Below are 19,618 nucleotides of genomic sequence, written 5' to 3'. Positions count from 1 at the left end.
GACTATCCAAACACATTGTCTGTCATCTTAGATCAAGCATGGCTCTCACACTTAAACATAAGGATTAAAAGGCATCCATTAAATGGAGAGTTTGAAATTCTATTTTGAAAAAAGCTCAGAAGCTTAAAAGACTAATTATTTGTGTAATGTTCAAGATCAAACGTTACTGAAATAAAGACTTTATCTCCTTTATCAGATAAAACCTGTGTGCAAAGATTGCAAGGGGAGAAGGGACTATTAAGATAATCTAGTTTGACCTCATGACCTCAGGTTTTGGCATTTCACTGGTACAGGACCCTTTCAGTTGTTCATGTAGCTGTATGGAAAATTGGATAAAACCATGAAGGATGCAGCAGACTACATAAACTTGAAAAAACCAGACCACAGGTGTTCATGTTACTTTAATTTTTGTGTTTGTAGGCAAGGCTCAGTGCTTAAAGGGATTGTCCCAAGTCCTCTGCTGACGCAGTTGGTGCAGGTCTTGCTGAAGTTCATGGATGTCATTTTCCATCAGATGAGGATCTAGCCTGAGGAGTTCCCAGCTGCAAGGGAGAACTAAGTAAGTGCAAAAATGCAAATATCTAGAAAGGGCAATTTGCAGAAGTCTTTGGGTAACCGACATTCCCAAAGCCTCTCTCAATTTTTCTATTTTTTGTCATTCTACTTTTTATGACAAGTGCTTAGGATTGTGCTCACTGTGCCAGTTTTCAGCAGGACAGGCCGAAGAAGCTGGGACACGTTTCTTTGTGTGTGTCTTTTCTAATTTGTTCGAGCTGTCTGATTTCTTCATATCTAATACATTCAGGACCTTTGATCTGAGTTGGAGGATGTCTCAAGAAGGAGCGATGATTCACAGGAAAACAGGATATCCACAGGGGAGCCAGCTGCCCAGTCCAGCAGAATTAATCAGCATTAGCTGTGTGAGCTCTTGCTCTGAAACACTGTAAATAAGAAAAGTGCCACAGATCATTATAGGTATGGGAATAAACAAAGATAGAAACACAATTTAAACCTCTAAGTGTAAAAAAATGGTTTCTGAACCACCCACTTGATTTTTTGGTGGAGCAAAACTGTCTGGTGTCCAGATGAAAACATGACTTCTGTTTTGCAAAGAGGCACTGTTTCAACATTTGCTTCTGTTCTGGCACCTAGACTGTTTTTGCAAACCAGGGACACACCTAACACTGGGTAACAGGTCTGAAATACAAGAGCTGCCTTCCTGCGCTTAAACTGCCCAACAGCCTGGCTACAATGCCATGCTCTCTCTGGCTTGCTCTGTCTTGCAGCTTGGTTTATCTTTCCCTCTTTCTCCTCTCCTGGCCTCATTTCTGCCAGCAAGTGCCTGCAGCTGGCCTGGCCAGAACACAGGAGCTTGGAGCAGCCTCCTGGGAAGGAGGTGTAACTAATGGATGTGTCCTTTCACCCAGAGACCTGAGGTACATCACCTCCCTTGCTGTGTAGTCCCTGGCTGATGAGGAGGGAGCTGGTGCTGCACCAGAGGATGGTGACTGCATCTTCCCTGGCACCTCCTGGTGACAGAGACTGCCACCACTGCGGTGTCAGTAGCTGAGCGAAGAAGAAATGGGCAGCACCATCTCCTCCTCCTCGTATTCCTGTGTTCAGGATGAAGCCCTTGTGATTGGGCTGTACGAACAGTATGATCACTCTGGACATAGTGTTCCTGAAGGATACTACCTTGTTTGATCCTGTGCAGGACAGCTGGGTGCCACAAGGGCAGCTGCTCAGGCTGGGGAACGTCTGAACATTAGCAGAATTAGGGGATGTAGTAATTTGCTGTTCAAACAGGGAATTTTGGCTTGTCAAAATTCCTTCTGATTAGTCAATAAATTTCTGTCAAAAGATGCCTTTTAATCCTTCATTTTGACTTGATTTTCCTTGATCATAAGGGATGGGAAGGGTTAAGTCTCAAGATGATGGCTTTCCACTCAAGTGCTTCAGGTCTGGGTAGATACTGTTCATAGAATCATGTTTGAGTTGGAAGGGACCTTTTAAAGGTCATCTATTCCAACCCTCCTGCAATGATGACAAATTCCTTTTTCAAAATCTGCTTCTGCACAGCAAAATCCCTACTTCTGCACCCTGTCCTATTGCTCCTGGGAGGTGGGTGGATGCTCTTGGTGATGCTCCCTCCACACTCTGTCCCTCACTGCATGTTCACGCCCAGGGATCGCTCTTGCCTTCCATGGGCACCCCGTGAAAAGCCCCTCGTGAAAGTGGGGCTGCAATGGGGATGAGTCCTGTGCCAATAAGTGGGCTCTGAACTCACTTCCACACCTAGATCTGGAGCAGGAAGATGATGAGGTGGCAAATGGCTCTTAGTGGTCCGTGATTCTAATGGAGAGCTTACTATTCATTATACAAGCTGGAACTGTGTCACATTCTCTCCTTCTCAGAAGGAAAAATCCAACCCTATGGTATTTAGGTACCAACACCAAAACACCTTAGACCTGAATGACCTGCAAATGGAACTTCTGAAGCCCAAAGGGATGTTGTAACTGCCTAAACTCAACAAAAAGAGGAAATGCTGGGGGCATTTGACTTTACAAACAGCCTTCAGTTGGCCCATTTCCAGCACAAATGCCTCAGCATGGTAATGGATTTCAAATACACTAAAGAGCACAGCCACAAAACTAAACAAGCCTTAACATTTGACCTTATTGGGGAAAACAAGCCTACAATTACCAAAGAAAACTAAGCATGCCTAGCTAATTGACTCATCTTAGAACTCTAAGTTTTGTTTCCATGACTGAACCATAGGAATGCAAAGCCTTGCCATCTTTCAGCTAGCATGGTTTCCTTAGATCTCATGGAATATCTGAAAATCACCAGTCACCTCCTAACATTTTGAGCAGTCTGTTCAGTATAAAGAGGAGAAATGTAACAAACATGAATGGCAATACCACCTATTTTTTTTCTTTTCTTTCTTTTTTGTGATTTATCATTCCTGGAACAAAACATGAACATCAAATCAATGAATTACAGGCTGTTACACCCTTGTTGCTGTATGCTCATCCACCCACGAACATTCCATATAAAATTACCTAATAATCAATTTGAAGTACTTTAAAGTAGCTTGTTTTCACCCTAAGTCAGTAACAGAATCAGCAATCCAGTGTTTAGATCTAAGACAGGGGTCTTTTCCTCGAAGATATAAGCCAGAAATTGTGTTAAGTCTTTGGTGTTTTAGGTATCAATTTTAAAGACGATCTGAGACTCCTTACAGGGAACAGAAATTTCCCTGAAACATGGGAAGACAATTCTAGCCATGTTTCTTTCAGTCATTCATAGTGTAACATTTACAATTAGAGACTGGTCAGAAGCCACCTAAGATGGGTGACACTTTCTGCTTGCATGAAAAACCAGGAAAGCAAGGAAAGGATTCCCTGCTATGAGATGGTCATACTGGTCTCAGAAGATCTTTCCAAAGCAACTGAAGCAGTGGCCCATCAGATAAGTCAGCTTAAGGTATCTTGAGTGAGCACTCTCACTTGTGGGTTGTTTGGTTTCCATGGCTCTTGGCAAGTCACTCATGCTAAAACTGAGGATTTTTTGTTTTGATGAAACTGTCCCAATGTTAAACACAAGTTTGAAAGGCAGTTTATGGGTTTAAACTACAATGTTTATGAAAGCTTAGTGAGGATTATCTTGCAAAAGATGAGAACTTCTGGAGTAAGTTATATAGTGACAAATTAATTTTATATTCTGTTTAACCACGTCAGTAAACTCAAGGCAAGATAAATCTGTTAAGAAACCATACAAAGTGGTTTAGCCAAGTGTAAGGCATGGTATGTCTGTTTCATGGTACATCTCTGGCTTTGAGGTGGGCCATATTGTGCTCAGCCTACGTAAGTTGTCTGAAATGCATTTGATGGGCACTTGAATTTGTATGCAAAACACTGCTGTCAGACTTTCTGGCAGGGGACTGGCTGATATGGACCAACTGTGGGCTGCTCTAGCCTCAGGGCATAATTTACAGCAACCTGAAGCTCAGCAAGTTACTTGAGAAAGAAAGGGGCAAAGGTGTATACAGCAGCAGTAACCAAAGCAGGGCAGAGCATCCCTGCACCTACAAAGTTGCTGTTATTTCAGCTGTGGTCCAGAAGCTGGGAGTTGCATCTGGGAATGTAATGCTACAAGTCAAGAGATCTGAGGCCAGGTACATTGAACATGTCTGTCTCTGGTTTAGTTCTTGACCTAAGAAGTGACAGGTAGGCCATGCTGCAGCTTATTAAGGCCTCAACGGGAAACACAGACACATTTAATAGAGTTCACGTTCCAAACCCATTATTTTTATTATTATATGGACGTGCTGCCTCCAAGATCAGGTACCCATGTCACCAGCAGATGTCATGTACTGCAATGAGAAACCAAGGAAGGTCTAAATTGAAAGAGCTACAGGACACTGGTCAATTCTTCTAGTGAGGGCTTATGCAGAGCACAGGGAAGCATCTGCACAGATCCCACAGAAGACTGTGGAGATCCCACACGGCTGATTGTGCCGTGTCTGTACTCTGGCTGCATTTGTACCCAGGCTTTAACTGGCACCTGCTTGCATCCTCCTGATGGGAATAGGTTGTGAGAAGATGCCAGAATGCGCCTGGGTACACTGAGGAGCAACACTTGTTCTGGCCTTTTTATTGTTTAAACAGCTGTGCTGGATTTGCCAGAGGGTGTCTGACAGTTGTTAAAAACTGATCCCTGAGTAAACAGCCCGGTGTTATTCACTCCAATTCAGCTGTGGTAATTCACACCATCTGAAATGCAGCCTAATCCTGCACTGGCAGGTCTCTCAAACGTTTGCTACTGCTTTGACCAGAAGGATCCTTGTGGCAAGGGGAACATGATTTCCCCATTACTGATGACTCTGGACAAGACAATAAAAGATACAACACAATTTAAAACAAAAGGAATTAATTCTGAATGAAAATGTAATTGCTAATGCAGTAGTCACAGGCTTGTGCTCATGCAGGACACCCATGTGTGCTGACATATATATATATATCTATATATATAGATGTTGGTTACAGGCACTAACAGAGGAGAGATACAGAGTTTAACCTTCTCTCGGGTCTGGTCACACTCCTAGTTTGTTTCTTCTTCTTGCTGCACAAGCTGTAGAGGCAACTCAAGGAATATCCATTTGGAAATATCCTAGAGGGAAGGGAAAGAGTGTAATATTCAGGACCACAGTCTTTTAGAAAACTGTGATTTCCTCACAACCTTGATGTGAACATTAGATATATCTGAAACTACCTGCTCATAGTAGAGTTCCTGCTTCAAATGTGGCTTATCTGCTTTGCCTGGGTAAGTGATGATTCAGTATTTGTCCTCTCAGATCTCTTGACCTGCAGCTTTACATCCCCAGAAGCAACTCCCATCTTCTGGGCCTTATGTACCCACTCTTGGTCCTCTCTCCCTGTTGTCCTGTTACGAACTTACCAAATGACATGTCTTAACATTCCTCTTTATGACATATCTGTTGTCATGTCATTTTTACTCTTCAAGATATGCTGCCATCTCTTGCCCTTGATGTCTTCAAAACACCTAGAATAGAAAAGACAGATGTAGATCACCTGATTCACCAGGGTGAGTTTTCTGTTAAATTGGAGACTTCCTGGAATTAATTCTGAGCAGAGTATGAGTGCATCACAAATTGCTCGTCAAGTAAATATTTAAGATGTGTATACAGTAAATCTCTGGAGTTTAGTAAAATCAGGACTTAGAGGCATGTGCAACAGCAATTCCTTACCCACTGCTGCCTTATAAAACTCAGGGAAATGATAATAAGTTGTTGATGGTATTCAAAATTTTGGAGATAGTTTTACTTTGCTGTTAAGCTATCTGATTATGTCATCTCTTTTTGGTCATGCTTTAGACAAATATGCTCAAATTAATTATCATAGTTCTAGTTTTCTGGTTGGTGTCCATTTCAAAGGAGCTAAAACTAATTCAAAATTTCTTGAGTTTATTAACTGCAAACCATCACCTGATTCAACTAGAAAAAGCTTCAGGCTCTCAAAGCACATGTAACACAGCAACGTTTCGGATTTAGCTTTGGCTGGTTGGGGTAATTTCACACAGGTATAAATGACAATGGTACAAGACACGTTGACACCACTACTACACTTATAAAAAGAACATACAAATGCACAGTGACACTCCACACAGGGCTTGCACATAAGACACTCACAAATTTGAAGTCCGGTGCTGCGGGGAGCCGAGGACTCTTAACTCTCATTAGGTTCAATGTGAGTTGAGAGTGCTTGGTGGTTCAGGTGCTCGGGCCCTCAGCGAGGCTCTGCACATTCATGTCAGAGACGGGAGTAATTTCCCCTTTCTAGTGTGTGTGTTTCTAATTGCTAGATTAGTACAACTGCCAGATAATCACAAGTAATAGAAATGGCTTTCTGCTACTGAAGTGCTCTTTCTGGAAGTTAATAAAGCTCATTCAACATCGCCTACAGTTTTACAACATGCCGTAATGGAATAATGTAATGAGTACAATGTGAGTACTGTACAAAAGCCAGGGTAAAGTATAAAATGGATCTAGGATAGTGCTGCTTTTGAATATGAGCAGTGCAAGGTATGAATTACTTCCTTGAGATGGATACAGAAATTAATCTGTGAACAATGCAGCCCAGCTCACATTCAAGTTCACTCCTTTTTTTTCCAGATTTGCTTCCCGTCCTTTTCTTCCAGTTGTTTTCTATGTGCTCATCCTTGTTAATTCCATAAAGGTGATCATGCTTTTAATTTACACCTTCCAGTTTCCTACTGGAATTTGGCTATTAAAGGGGTTATAAAAACTTCTGTAACTATGTGATAAAAGGACACAGCAGGAAACCAACTCAAAAAGTACAGCATGAATCCCAAGTCAATTTGAAACTTCTAGGAATGTGTAGCCCTGTAACTTGTCAGACATGTCTCGTGCCATAGTTGGAACACCTCGACAATTCAGTGATAATTTTACATTGTTTTCACTATGTGCAAACAGAGGAGTGTTAAATTTCATTATTCTGTGATCCATCCATGTTTTGTATGCCCAGTATGACAGGTTTGCTGTTACAATGGCACATTAACTATATGTGTAAAACCTCTAGTCCCTTCTTTCCCCTGCATGAATAAGACAAAGTTGTATTTAGGGAGAAAATGGCTTTGTCTGTCTGTAAATGAAGATCTCCTGAAATGCAATCTTGTAAGAGGTTGATGGTAATCAGTAATGCCAAATCCTCATTACAGCAGTGGCATTTTCACCAATTCTATGGCAGGTTTTGCAATTAACACACAAAGAATTATTCCTTTCTTGTGTATCAACATTTTAATGTCAGTAAAAAGTGGCTTTATAGTTCAAGATTACAAATAAGAAAAATATTTCATCTTGACCCTTTTGCCATTTCCCCTCAGGCAAGTCTTCAAATTTTAGGTAGGAAAAAACCACGAGGTGGATGGATGCTTGCTCTACAGAAAGGTGAGGGACTCCCTCCCCACTCTACAATTGCTGGATGTTTTGAAATGGAAGATTTTACTCCAAGTAAAACCTGATAAGTTACTCTCTCTCCCATGGCAGGTGAAACCACAGGGGCTTTTACCACCACCAGATCCCTTCAAGCTGAACCAGCTGGAAGGGCACTGAAAGGAATGAGTCAAGCACCTCTCTGGCTACCGGGCTGCATCAAGAAGGCACAACATAAGCAATGGTAAAGTCAGTAAACAAAATTTTACTGTAATATTTTGTAACACAGATACTGTATTTCTCTTTGAAGTGTAAAGCTACCGTCTTACACAAGAAAGATGGACAGACCCTTTTCCAAGACTAATATGGATACAATAAATATGGAGTTTTACATACTAGATCTGTACACAGAAACTTTGTCCCACAGCCATAGAAATTTACATTTAACAGTGCAACATATAATTTAATCCTTTATTTATCTGACATAGGATGTTTACTTACTAAACACAAGCAACTACCTGGTTTTATTATACATATTTTATATATATATATTTTATATATATATATTCAACAATCTGTACAGGTTTCTAAACATAAAACTCCAAAAAGGCACAATCGTCTATACAACATGTACAAAAATGGCTGGAGCTGACAAGAAACAACAATTATTGGTCAAGAGTTCATGATTGCACGAAGATTAGTAATGGGTTTGTGTCAGAAAAATGTGCTTTAAGGAAAGGAAGGTTTGCAAAGAAACCTGCAGGTGTTATAAAAAAAACCCAAAAAAACCCTAAAAATAAAAACACAATGGAAAACAAAAACTAGGTTGCTATTACAAGTCTATCCTCATCGTCACTGCTGCCATCGCTAAACTGCAGCGTGTTTTGCCGCTGGGGCGGGGCGGCTGGCCTGGGTACCTGTCTGTCCGGGGTGACAGTTCGGTGGACCGGGGACTTGGTTAACGCGTTGGGATTCACCTTGGAGCGGGGCTCTGCTGGGGCAGCCCTCTTCACCTGGAGGGCAGGGAGGTCACGCTTTGGCTTGCTGGGGTTCGCGAGGTCCGTCTTTTCAGGATCAGCTTTTCCGGGACCAGCGGGGTTGGTCAGCGGGGTGGGCTCGGGATGGCTCTTCCCGCTGTACCGCTGGCTGCCAGCCGCTGCCTGAGGAGAAGCATCCCGGCCGGCCTGGCCGGTCTCTGCTGTGGGGAAGCCGACAGCAGCTGGCTCCAGCTGGACCTCGCCGGCTTTGGAGCCTGCGGTGGGTGCCTCTGAGGCTCCGTGCCCCTCGGTGCTGGCGGGGCTGACGGAGGGGATGAGGGTCGGCAGGGCGATGTTCAGGATCTGCAGGCCGGGGAGGTGTCCCTGCGGGCTGGGGGTGCCCTGCGGAGCCGCACCAGCCGTCAGCACCTGGAGGCCCACGGCATTGAGGGTAATTCCCGGAGGGCGCATCTGCGGGGCGATGTTGGTATTTGCCAGGCCCAGGATGTTCACTGTCTCCATGCCCAGCGGTGGCAGAGGCTGCAGGTTGGGCGTGCTGAGCCCCTGAATGCCCGGCATGCTCACCTGGCCGATGGGAATGCACGGCACCATGCTGTTCACCTCGGCGACTCCCACAGGATTTGTGGCGGTGCCGGCGGCCGTGCCGCCCGTCTCGCCAAGGGCACTGGTAGTTCTGTGAATCACGCTCACAGCTGGGATAGTGAGCTGCACTGGCCCTGCTTGGATGGGAACAAAGGTGGAGTAGGTGGCCAGGCCGGCAGGGACCACCTGGATGCCCCCGACCGGCACCATGCCGTAGGGAGCCTTGGCTTGCCGCTGTGAGTGCAGAGGCAGGTGGCTGAAGAGGTGAGTCTGGGGAGCTCTCGGCTCGGCAGCCGGCTTCTCCTCCGCGATTTCGGTGTAGGGTGACGGTGCCGTCGTCGGCATGTTTTGGTCTGCCGGCGAGGACGGGGAACTGATGGAGGGCATGCTCTGGGAGAGAACAACACAGGCGTGTTAATGTGGCAGCCACCGCTGCCCTTCAGTGACATAAAAACACAAGGGAGCTGGAATTGCTTCCCATGCCCCCTTTTAAGAAAGAAGAACAACAAAATGGTTCATAGTATATAGTGCTCAGCTTAAACAATTAACTGTTTTCCTTCCTTTCTTTTTCCTTCTCCTTCCTCACCCACTAATTGCATTTTCCTCTCCTAATTACCCTTGCTTAATTTCTCTCAAACACTAGTGCTCAAAAACATTGCTGAAACTCTTTTGCGCGTGTGTTTTAAGTGGCGAGAAGGATTTGGAGAACTGTTTTATGTGGAAATCACCCCAGGCAAGATGGTTAAATAAGCATAAGCTGGCATTTTTGATGCACTGGGTTCCTCTCCTGAAGGCATTACAGCCTCTGGCAGGCAGAGGCAGCATCATGGCACATTTGTCATGGGTGCTTCTAATGTGGCAGACAGGGTATGCAATGACAAGAGATGGCTGACAACTACAGCTCCTGCAGAGGTGGAGGTGATGGGTGGATACTGGAGTGAGATGTGGGACCCACATCCCATTGCTGACTCAGCTGTGATTTATTAGTGATTTATTTATCAGTGATTTATTTGGTGGACACGCCTGAATTTATAATTCTGTTTCTATCCTCCCTTTTTTTCTCCTACAGCCTGTTACTGACCAAGGCTTGCAACTCCTTTCCTAAAACCTCCTAAAATGAGTAGTCTGAAAGTGCAATTGCAACCTCATGGTTACCTTTTTGTTTCAAGCACATTCATCACACACATACACACACTGGTGTGCCCTTACTTAATTTTTACAGTATTAACTCTCAAAAATTCTCTAGAGCAGGAAAAAAACTCATTATCGGACAGAAATGCTTTTGAAATCTGCTGGTAAAAAATGTATTGGCAAAGGGAGAATATGATTAACTGGCTAGGCAGTGCCAACCTGTCTAAATGAGAAGATGGGTGTGAGAAAGAAGTCAACATCTTCCTCAGAACTGACACCTCACAAGAGATCCTGACAAACTGGTATGGACGCTTTTGAAAGAATGTACAACAGCCTTCCTGAGCTGTGCTGACTTCTTGACTGCAAGAACCAGAATCCACAGCCATTCACAATAGGAACAGACTGTGGATTAAGCACTGAAGACACAAGGCTGATGCTTCTTTTGGTCTGGGAAAGGAAAAGAAAATCTGGAAAGGAATTACTTCCTTGTATTACTTACATGCCTTCTTTTTTTAGTATATTAATGTAGACAATTATTAGAGCTAAATAAATGAAAACCGTTAAACATTTTTAATTGCATGAATATTTACTTGAGGCTTCAGTTCTATTTAATGAGGGAGTAAACTCAGTTAAATGTCCTTTTGGTAGCCCTTGGCAACAATGGAACCTAAACTCCAAATACTAGGACCCTACCCATTTTATGGCAGGCATATACAGCGATCAGAGACCACTCCATTTTATTCTCTGTCACAATACAAACTTGCTCCAATTTACATTTGCCACATGAACTCACAGTTCCTACAAGCAGTGATGAACCTGTGCTGAATGCAGCAATAATTTTTACTTTCTCCATGTCAACAGTTTGCCATCTTGAACTGTGTAAAAAAATAAATCCAGTAGTGTAAATTTTCAAAGAAAAAACCAAGCCACTAAGTACTTAAAGCAGATTGAAATTTTTACTTTTTATCCTTTTGAAAATTTTCTGCTTTTTTTTTCAATAACTGCATGCAACTAGGTTTAGGCTTGGACTCAATGATCTCAAGATTTTTTTTCCCAACCTAAATAATTATATAGTTCTATAAAATATTTCTAAATATTGCATTCATCATGGAGAAGGCAGTGCTTTGATTACCCGTTTAATTAAACTATTTTGCATTTCATTTTTCTGAGCATTACTCTGAAAAGCTCGAATGCTTTCATGGTCTGTAGCAAGAATTCAAAACTTCCAAAAGGTATCTTTAGGGTCAGTCTGGTAAGTGATATATAGTATCCCCACCACAGCCCATTAAAGCCATTGCTGAATTGAAAAAGGCTCATCACCTGCCACTTCCCTCTGTGATTTCATGGGCACAGTTTTTAAAAAAAACAGTTTCCAAACCTACTGAATGTTCACACAGACCTGCACACAGACTGACCTCATCCTCCTGCACACTGCTTTGAAAAGCCGCGTGTCTAACACGTGTATGGGCAAAATCCATCCTTTTCTGATTAAAATCTTCTGTCAGCTTAGAGAAAAGCTGAAAGCACTGGGAACTTAGGTCTCAGTCCTGTGTTCATCTCTCCTTCTATTATTGTGCAAGGGCAATCTCCTAGCTTCCCTGAACATCTGGTGCTCTTTCTAATTCTTCTATTAAGGATATTTGGGGTATAGATAAACAATTGCACCTTTTTTTTGTGTGATAAGGCAAAAAGCTTTGGGACTAGATTAATTTCCCTTTGGAATTACTAATGATTGTATCATCATCATCAGAGTGAAATGATTATGGAATTCTATCACTTTCACCTGAAAACTTCGTAACCACCACCACATGTTCATTCCGCATATTTGTTATTTCCTTATGATTTGTAATACAATCTACCAGCTCCAAACATCAGCTGAAATGACCATATTACAATTAAACCTTTCAGGAAGAATACAATCAAATTAAAGGATTTGAAAAGCTATGCTCCTACAACATCCTTGTGTCTAGAGTCCTACATATTTGTGCTTGGATTAAATTTAACTCTTCTGAAAGACTCATCACCCAGAATTCTAAGAATGAAGGGAAAGGCAAACATTTTCATCTTTGAAAAATCTCCAAAAAGATCTTTTTAGAAGGAGGACATAAAATCCCACTCTCATCCTGGTTTTAGACGCTCCTACCTTTGTAAGAGCTGCTGTTGATACTAAGGAGTGGCCCAAGGCTGTATCTGGATCAGGGTAATCCACAGACATCTGGCGACCTGGAGATGCAGGAGCGATGTCCGTCAGTGCTGCATCAGCACCGCAGGGATCCACTCCTCTCTCCTGGGCTTTGTCCTCATGTGCTTCCTGATGGGTGGACTCTGCTGGTGACCTGGAGGTCCTGCTGACCGACTGCACTGTGCTAAGGACAGTCATCTTAGTCAGCAGTGCTTTTGGGAGACCATCCATTGAGTCCGTGTGAGCCCCAGTGAAGCAGTCTGGAAGCCTGATGTCGTCGTCAGTGCTGGCGGCATCCTGCAGGCCGTGGCGAGAGGGGTGGTGCTGGGGGCTGGCAGTCACCGAGGGTGTCGTGGATAGCACTGACTCAGCCTGGCTGTCTTCATCATCGTCCTCATTGTCATTTTCATCCTCATCGCCACCATCAGACTCCTCCACGTCATAACCTGACCGGTCATAGCCAAACCTTTGCTTCTCACCTGCAAAAGTGGAAGTAGAAGTTAAGACAGCGAAGGCCCTGGACTGGGAAGGAAGCAGGAGAGAACAACTAAAAACACCAAAAAACCACATGGTACATGTATTTTCCACTCACACCCCATTGCATCAAAGCAACAGGGAAGACTTAAATTTTTGTTTTCATTTTCCAGCTTAGAAATTTAATTATACAGCTACATAATATTTCATCTTCTGCTTCTACATTGTTTTTAACCTTCTGGATTTGGTCATTTTCCTTCGTGCCATTTGTAACCATTTGCTCAAAGTCACCCTTCACTCTTCTGCTCGGGGAGCAGTGAGCAGATTCTTGGTTCGTTAGGTTCCCAGTGCTGACATGTGGGGCTGGTCTGTCAGCTGTAACGGTGGGATATTCTCTGGCTGGTTCTGACTCATAAGTGGGTGTCCTTGTACCTAATATGAATCACAGCTACAAAGGGTTTTGAAGGATGTAAACAGAAAGACTGGAGGCTGTCAGTTAAGAATCTGTCTCATTAACAGGCAGAAGAGATCAAAATTAGACATTACTAGATTTCTTCACTTCACTAATGTTTTGAAAGGTTTATTAAAAAATTACCTGAGATGTCCTAGGAGCCATCAAAGCATTAATCATATCAAAACTTACCTATGAATCTTTCTTTGCATAAAGAAGCCCTTCTGAGTTCAAGTCTTAAAGCTAAACCTCTGTCTAGGGGTAAGTTTCTCTACAAAATACAGTTCTACTGCAGCTTTTCACCTTCTTTTGTATCAAATTCGGAAAGAAAGAATTGTCCTTAGTAAAGCAACAGAAAATCCCATCTGCTCTGTCTGATTCCAAGCCAGACTGTCTGGGATCATATTTTATAAAAGACAAAATGCTTTGAATATTAATATTTTGTATTTGATTAAAGGTCTGTCTCTTGAGCTGTCCAAAAAACCGTATCAGCATAAAAATCATTTGGCTCTGTAAAACCAAAGATGTCTGGTTAGACAAAATCTCAGAGATGCTGTTCTAGGGAAATCTACACAGCAACTTACCTTCAAAATGAACAATCCTGAAAAAAATCAGACCCTTAAAAGAATCTGAATATACTGCCTGTACTTTAGGCTCTAAGTAACCAAAACCAAAATAAGCATTTTGAACTCCAGATAAAATAAATGGGTTTAACTGAGCTACCTTTCAGTAAGTTACCCACTATTGTAAGCCTTTATGGTTTCAAATGAGCAATGCAATTAGGAATTAACTTCTTTGAAAAAATCCCTGTGTAATGACTTTCCCCTTCTTTGCCTACACAATAATTTGTACATTAGCTAAATATGGAAACTAGATCTCCTACATTTACTACAGCAGATGTGAACATGTCAGACATGTTATTAAAAATACCCCAAATCCTCCAGGTCATTGGAATGATACTAGCAAATTTATCAGAAATTTAAATAGTCTTAATTTATAGTACTCATCCACAGACAAAAATGTTCAAAATAGTAAATACATTTTAGTTGAATAATTAGTTCATTAACTTCCATTCCAAAATTATGGCAAGTATGATTGTTAAAGATATTATTAACAATAACATGTGGACTGACCAAATGTTTTTGGTATTTTTTTTCTCTAAAATTCACAATGTTTTTTCACTAACTTGCAAAGCAAACATATCTAAAATGTTAAGAACAGCTACGTATGTTTGATTTCTGAAAGGAAACAACTACCTCTGCCTTCAATACCAATGACAAGCTAGGAGGGTCCCAGTGCCCTGAGCTGGAGGACCATGGCTGTGAGGCTGTGAGAATGAGAAACTCCCAGTCGACTCTGAAGATGGTGTGGGAGCTGCTGCTCCAGCTGGATGCCTGGGGTCTGATGGGATTTATCTGAGAATACTTAAAGAGCTGCTGATGTCATTGCAAGGCCTCTCTCGATGATTTTTGAGAGGTCTTGGGAATCTGGAGAGGTCCTAGCTGACTTGAAGCTGGCTACCGTTATCCCAGTTTTCAAGAAGGCCAAGAAAGAAGACCGCAGAAACTACAGACTAGTCAGTCTCATTTCTGTGCCTGGTAAAGTAATGGAGAGGATTATCTTGGGAGGTATTGAAAAACATATGGAGGGAGGACAACACAGCCATCAGAGGACAACACAGCCAGCTCGGCTTCATGGGAGGAGAGTCCTGCTAATCAGACTTTTTCCTTGTATGACAAGGTCACCCATGCAGTTGACCAAGGGAAGCCAGTTGATGTAACCTTTCTGGATTTCAGTAAAGCTTTTGACACTGTTTCTCACAGGATCCTCCTGGATAAAATGTTCAGCCCACAGCTGGATAAAAAGCACATCATGTGATGGGTGAACAGATGGCTCGTAGGTCAGGCATAAAGGGTTACAGTGAATGGGGTGACATCAGACTGGTGACCTGTCACTAGTGGGGTTCCACTGGGCCCCATCCTCAGCCCTGTGCCCTTCAACATCTTCATAAATGACTTGGACGCAGGACTGGAAGGGACACTGAGCAAGTTCACAGATGATACAAAACTGTGAGGAGCTGTTGAACTCCCTTGAAGGCAGAGAGGCCCTGCTGAGAGACTGTGACAAATTAGAGATGGGCAATCCCCAACGGTATGAAATTCAACATGGGAAAGTGCTGGATTCTGCACCTGGGATGGGACAGCCCTGGATGGACAGACAGACTGGGGAATGAGAGGCTGGAAGGCAGCCTCATGGGAAGGGACCCCGTGAACACGAGCCAGCAGTGCCCTGGCAGCCAGGAGGGACAGCCCTGTCCTGGGGGACATCAGGCACAGCATGGCCAGCCGGGCACGGGAGGGGATTGTCCTGCTCTGCTCTGAGCTGGGGCAGCCTCACCTCCAGTGCTGGGGGCAGCTCTGGGTGTTACAATATGGAAAAGATATCAAACTGTCAGAAAGGATCAAAAGGAGGGTAACAAAGATGGTAAAGAGTCCAGAGGGGAAGCCTTACAAGGCCTCGTCACTTGGTCTGTTCAGTCTGGAGGAGACTGAGGTGAGATCTCATTGCAGTTACAACTTCCTCGTGAGGGGAAGAGAAGGGGAAGGCACTGATCTCTCTGTGGTGACCAGGGACAGGACTCAAGGGAATGACCTGAAGATGTATCAGGGGAGGTTTAGGTTGGATATTAGAAAAAAGTTCTTCCCCCAGAGAGTGGCTGGGCACTGCAACAGGTTCCTCAGGGAAGTGGTCACAGCACCAAACCTGAAAGAGTTCAAGAAGCATTTGGACAGTGCTCTTGGGCACTTGGTGTGGCTCTTGGGAATGGTGCTAGGCAGGGCTAAGAGCTGGACTTTAATGATCCTTGTGGGTCACTTCAGAATATTCTGTGATTCCCTCAACGCCTTTGTAACAGATGTTGAAGACTTCCACGTGTCACATCTAAAGGGTGACCTACAGGTTTCCCCAAACTCTTTAAATAATGCAGGGAGCATCGCAAAGTCTTGGAATTCACTCTGGACTCCCTCTAAAATTCAGTCTCTTTACCAATGTCACATAGCTATTCTCTATGAAATTCTACTGATTCTTGTCTTTTTTTCTCCCTCTCTCCCCATGAATCACATTTTCTGTGAAAGCTGATGTCAATCATGAATGACTGTTTCTACTGGCAGGAGGAACTACCTGAAGTGATTAGACTGACTTGTCGCATTTATAAAGCAAGGAAAACATATGTGCAAAAAATGATTTAGAAGAAACTATTTTTCAAATCAACATTTAAAAATGCTACTGGATTTACCAGCAAACACTGCTTATATAGGAATTTTCTACATATATCCCTGCTTTCTACAACAAAGCCATGGAAAGAGAAAGGGAAACTGTGTGTGGAACACAGTTTCCTTACATGCAGGACTCCATGGGATATCATTTCCCTCTATTGTTTCCCTGTTTACCTCTACCCTTGGTGCATTTGCCAGCTTCTATTTGAGTGTGGTTACCTGGAGCCAGAGCCTGCAGTGTAGGCGAGGTGACAGTGATGAATGTGGTTCCCTTACTCCCACACAGCTTTGCAACATCAGATGAGAAAAAATAAGATTCCTGACTTGCTTTTTCTGGCAATGCACAAAGGAATGCTTTGCTCTGGCTTTTATACCTGCATGCACCTTTGCTGAAACAGGAGGTGCCCAGGCTTTTCCAATCAGTGATCCAACCAAGCATTGCTGTGGAGTTACAAGAAGACCTGATGCTGGAATTTTAAGCAGTAGAAGACCCAGGCAGGGTTATGGGTCTCCTCTGAAGGAGGCATCGGGCTGAGGCTGTGACCACTCCTTGTGGTAGAAGATTCTCTTCCAAGCGGTGTCTTTTTAACTAAGTAGTAATGGCCCCAATCCATTCTGGTAATTGTACACTGCCTACTAAAGTTCTCTGGCAGTTTTAATTGGGGAAAAATTAATTTTTTGCTTCCTATCGTGAACTATGCACAATTATAACCATATGCTTATGCAGCTTATTATATACACATATATATATATATATATATATATATATATATATATAAACATACATATAACTAGAACTGATTCAGTTTCCAGAGGGAACAAAATTACTTCTGTGTTTAAATTTGTATGAGGTTGCAAAATGGTGTATGGTATTTTCGAATGAAGGATGGATCATAAATTTAAAGGCTCCTGACATATGGAGAAATGGCTCTTGGCATGAAAGTTCACAGCTTCTTTTTTAAAAAAGAAAACAGGAAAAAAGTTTCACACTATTAAGTGAAGGCTTATGAAACCTACTTCTCTTTCCAATTTGTAACTCAACTCTCACCATTTTAACAGACAAACTGTTCAGCTCAGACTCAACTTTTTACGAAGAGTCTTTTTGGAAGAGTAGGTGATGCCTTTCATCCTCTGTCAACTGCTGCAATCTTTTATTTTAAATCCTTAGAAAGACTCTTTCTTCTTCCTGGACTTCACAGGAGTAAGTGAATTTTACAGACCAGAACTCTGCAGAAATTAGGAACAGCTGGAAATAAAGGCTTAATGGAAGCATGGACAAAACTTTTGATTGGGGATTTTGTTCACATGCCAGCTACAATTATTTTTAAGAAAACTGCGTTTTTTATCCTATGTATTGAAGAGTATACATATCATAGGCAAAAATACCTTAGTGCTTCATTTATATTGCTGTCAGTCCTCAGTTAGTCAGCTCTGTACTGTGTTTGTGGTGTTGGTGTTGAGCTTGCTGGACAAGGCTCTGTTATAGTGACATTTTACCCCAGAGCAGAAAAGAAAAAACTATAAGTTCTTTAGCACAATAGCATTAGCTGGAATTATCAGCATCCTAATATGTCCATTTGTGAAGTGCCTGGGGCTGGTAAGTACACATACTGCTACTTCCAGCTGGGATGCTATGAATTAGGTAATTGAAAAATATGTCTCCTTATGTACTTTGAAGCTTTTTGTTTTATTAGAAGTTTTTCCTATAGGAATCCTTACTGTACATGGTTTTAACAACAGCCATCTAATTACCATCATACTGCAAAGTATTAAAACAAAGGTTGTTCAGAACCACAAATTACAGCTTTTATTTTTAATATCAGTATCATTGCCACACGACCTGACTTAATGAGGACCTGCTACAGATTTAGCAATTTCTGTACCAAATCCAGTGATGAAGTTTAAAAGCTTATAACTTAGTCACATTTAGTTGTAACTTAATCACATTTAAGTAGATTGTCACATAAAGAGCAAAATGTTCATTTTCATTCTTTCAGTGGCAGGAAGACAAGAATGGTTTGAAAATACAAGTCTGCTCAGTTTTACAGATTCCTAAAGAAATGAGCAGTTATGTAGATTACTATGTGACTGCCATTAGCTCTACTTATTCAGATTAAACACAGTTTACTAAGTATCTATTCACTATCTACTAGCATCTAAATCTAAATTTATTACATTTATTGGCTTTTAGCACCTGAGTAACAAAAAGCAGTGTTTATTGTCTCAAGTTCTGGAATTACCTTCAGTTATGGATTGGCATTTACATAAAAGCATTTAAAAATTAAAATTTATTCTATATTCTACATATTCTCCATCAAACTCAAGAAAAAATGTAGACTATGGCAAAAAAGGCATAAGTACTTTTCAGCATATCATTATATGATCATAAATCAAAAGTGAGGTCTGTATGTCATCAATGCACTCCATTCCTCTAAACAATTACAACTTAGACTTGCCTTTCACCCATTGAATTAGACTTGCAATAAATCATTCCACAACCATTCACACAAATTAAAAGAGGGTTAAACAAGATATGGTTAAACAATGCCAGCATCTATACCCAACCCTGCTGCCCTCCTGTCACTCTAAGACTGTTCATAGGCTTCAATTATCTGATTTCATTCTTGCTTCAGCTACTGTCCACTGCTCATCACCCTCTAACAGGACTCACAGTGACATCTACTGGGTTAAATTCAGACTGGTGATCACCAGGCCTCCTCAGAAATGACAAGAAAATCGTTGGGCTTTTGACTTTCATTCCTAAGACCACAGCAAGTAATGAAGTGAAACTACACCAAAAAGCAAGAGCAACTTGGGCTTAAAGAGATTATTTACACCTAAACCTTCTTAAGTAACTCATATATTGTAACTCAAACCTAGCACAAGGTAGTCTCATGTCAGGCGTGGGTGTAGGGCTTCAGTGTGCCTAATTACATCTAGGTGAAGATGACACTGATATTAACAAAAAAAAAATATTGTAAACTACACAAAACCAGCCTTCCATTTTCTTTGTAAAAGGAGGATATTATTTCAAGGATTTTTATTTATTTT

General features: G+C 42.1%; 1 protein-coding gene across 10 annotated transcripts in view; it reads right to left on the bottom strand.

Annotated features, from left to right (window-relative positions):
• Positions 1–405: 405 nt before the first annotated feature.
• The window catches only part of HIVEP1 (HIVEP zinc finger 1), a 127,728-nt gene continuing 108,515 nt past the window's right edge, over positions 406–19,618 (bottom strand). For 6 of the 10 annotated variants that reach the window (XM_014254538.2, XM_014254539.2, XM_088066334.1 and 3 more), the window contains 2 exons: positions 12,329–12,846; positions 7,720–9,444 (listed from right to left, as the gene is read on the bottom strand). In XM_014254538.2, the coding sequence (XP_014110013.2) occupies positions 8,296–9,444; positions 12,329–12,846 (1,667 nt within the window). In that variant the 3' untranslated portion in view covers positions 7,720–8,295. Of the gene's footprint in view, positions 942–5,134; positions 5,173–5,460; positions 5,566–7,719; positions 9,445–12,328; positions 12,847–19,618 lie in introns of those variants that run through there. The other 4 variants (XR_015774479.1, XR_015774461.1, XR_015774483.1 and 1 more) reach the window with 4 other exon arrangements.

This window comes from Pseudopodoces humilis, chromosome 1 (assembly GCF_049639895.1).
Source record: "Pseudopodoces humilis isolate 2021_Gansu_Grassland_sample_001 chromosome 1, ASM4963989v1, whole genome shotgun sequence".
NCBI classification, from domain to species: Eukaryota; Metazoa; Chordata; class Aves; order Passeriformes; family Paridae; genus Pseudopodoces; species Pseudopodoces humilis.
The sequence above is the reverse complement of the archived record's forward strand: the minus strand, read 5'-3'. Positions and strand labels throughout refer to the sequence as shown.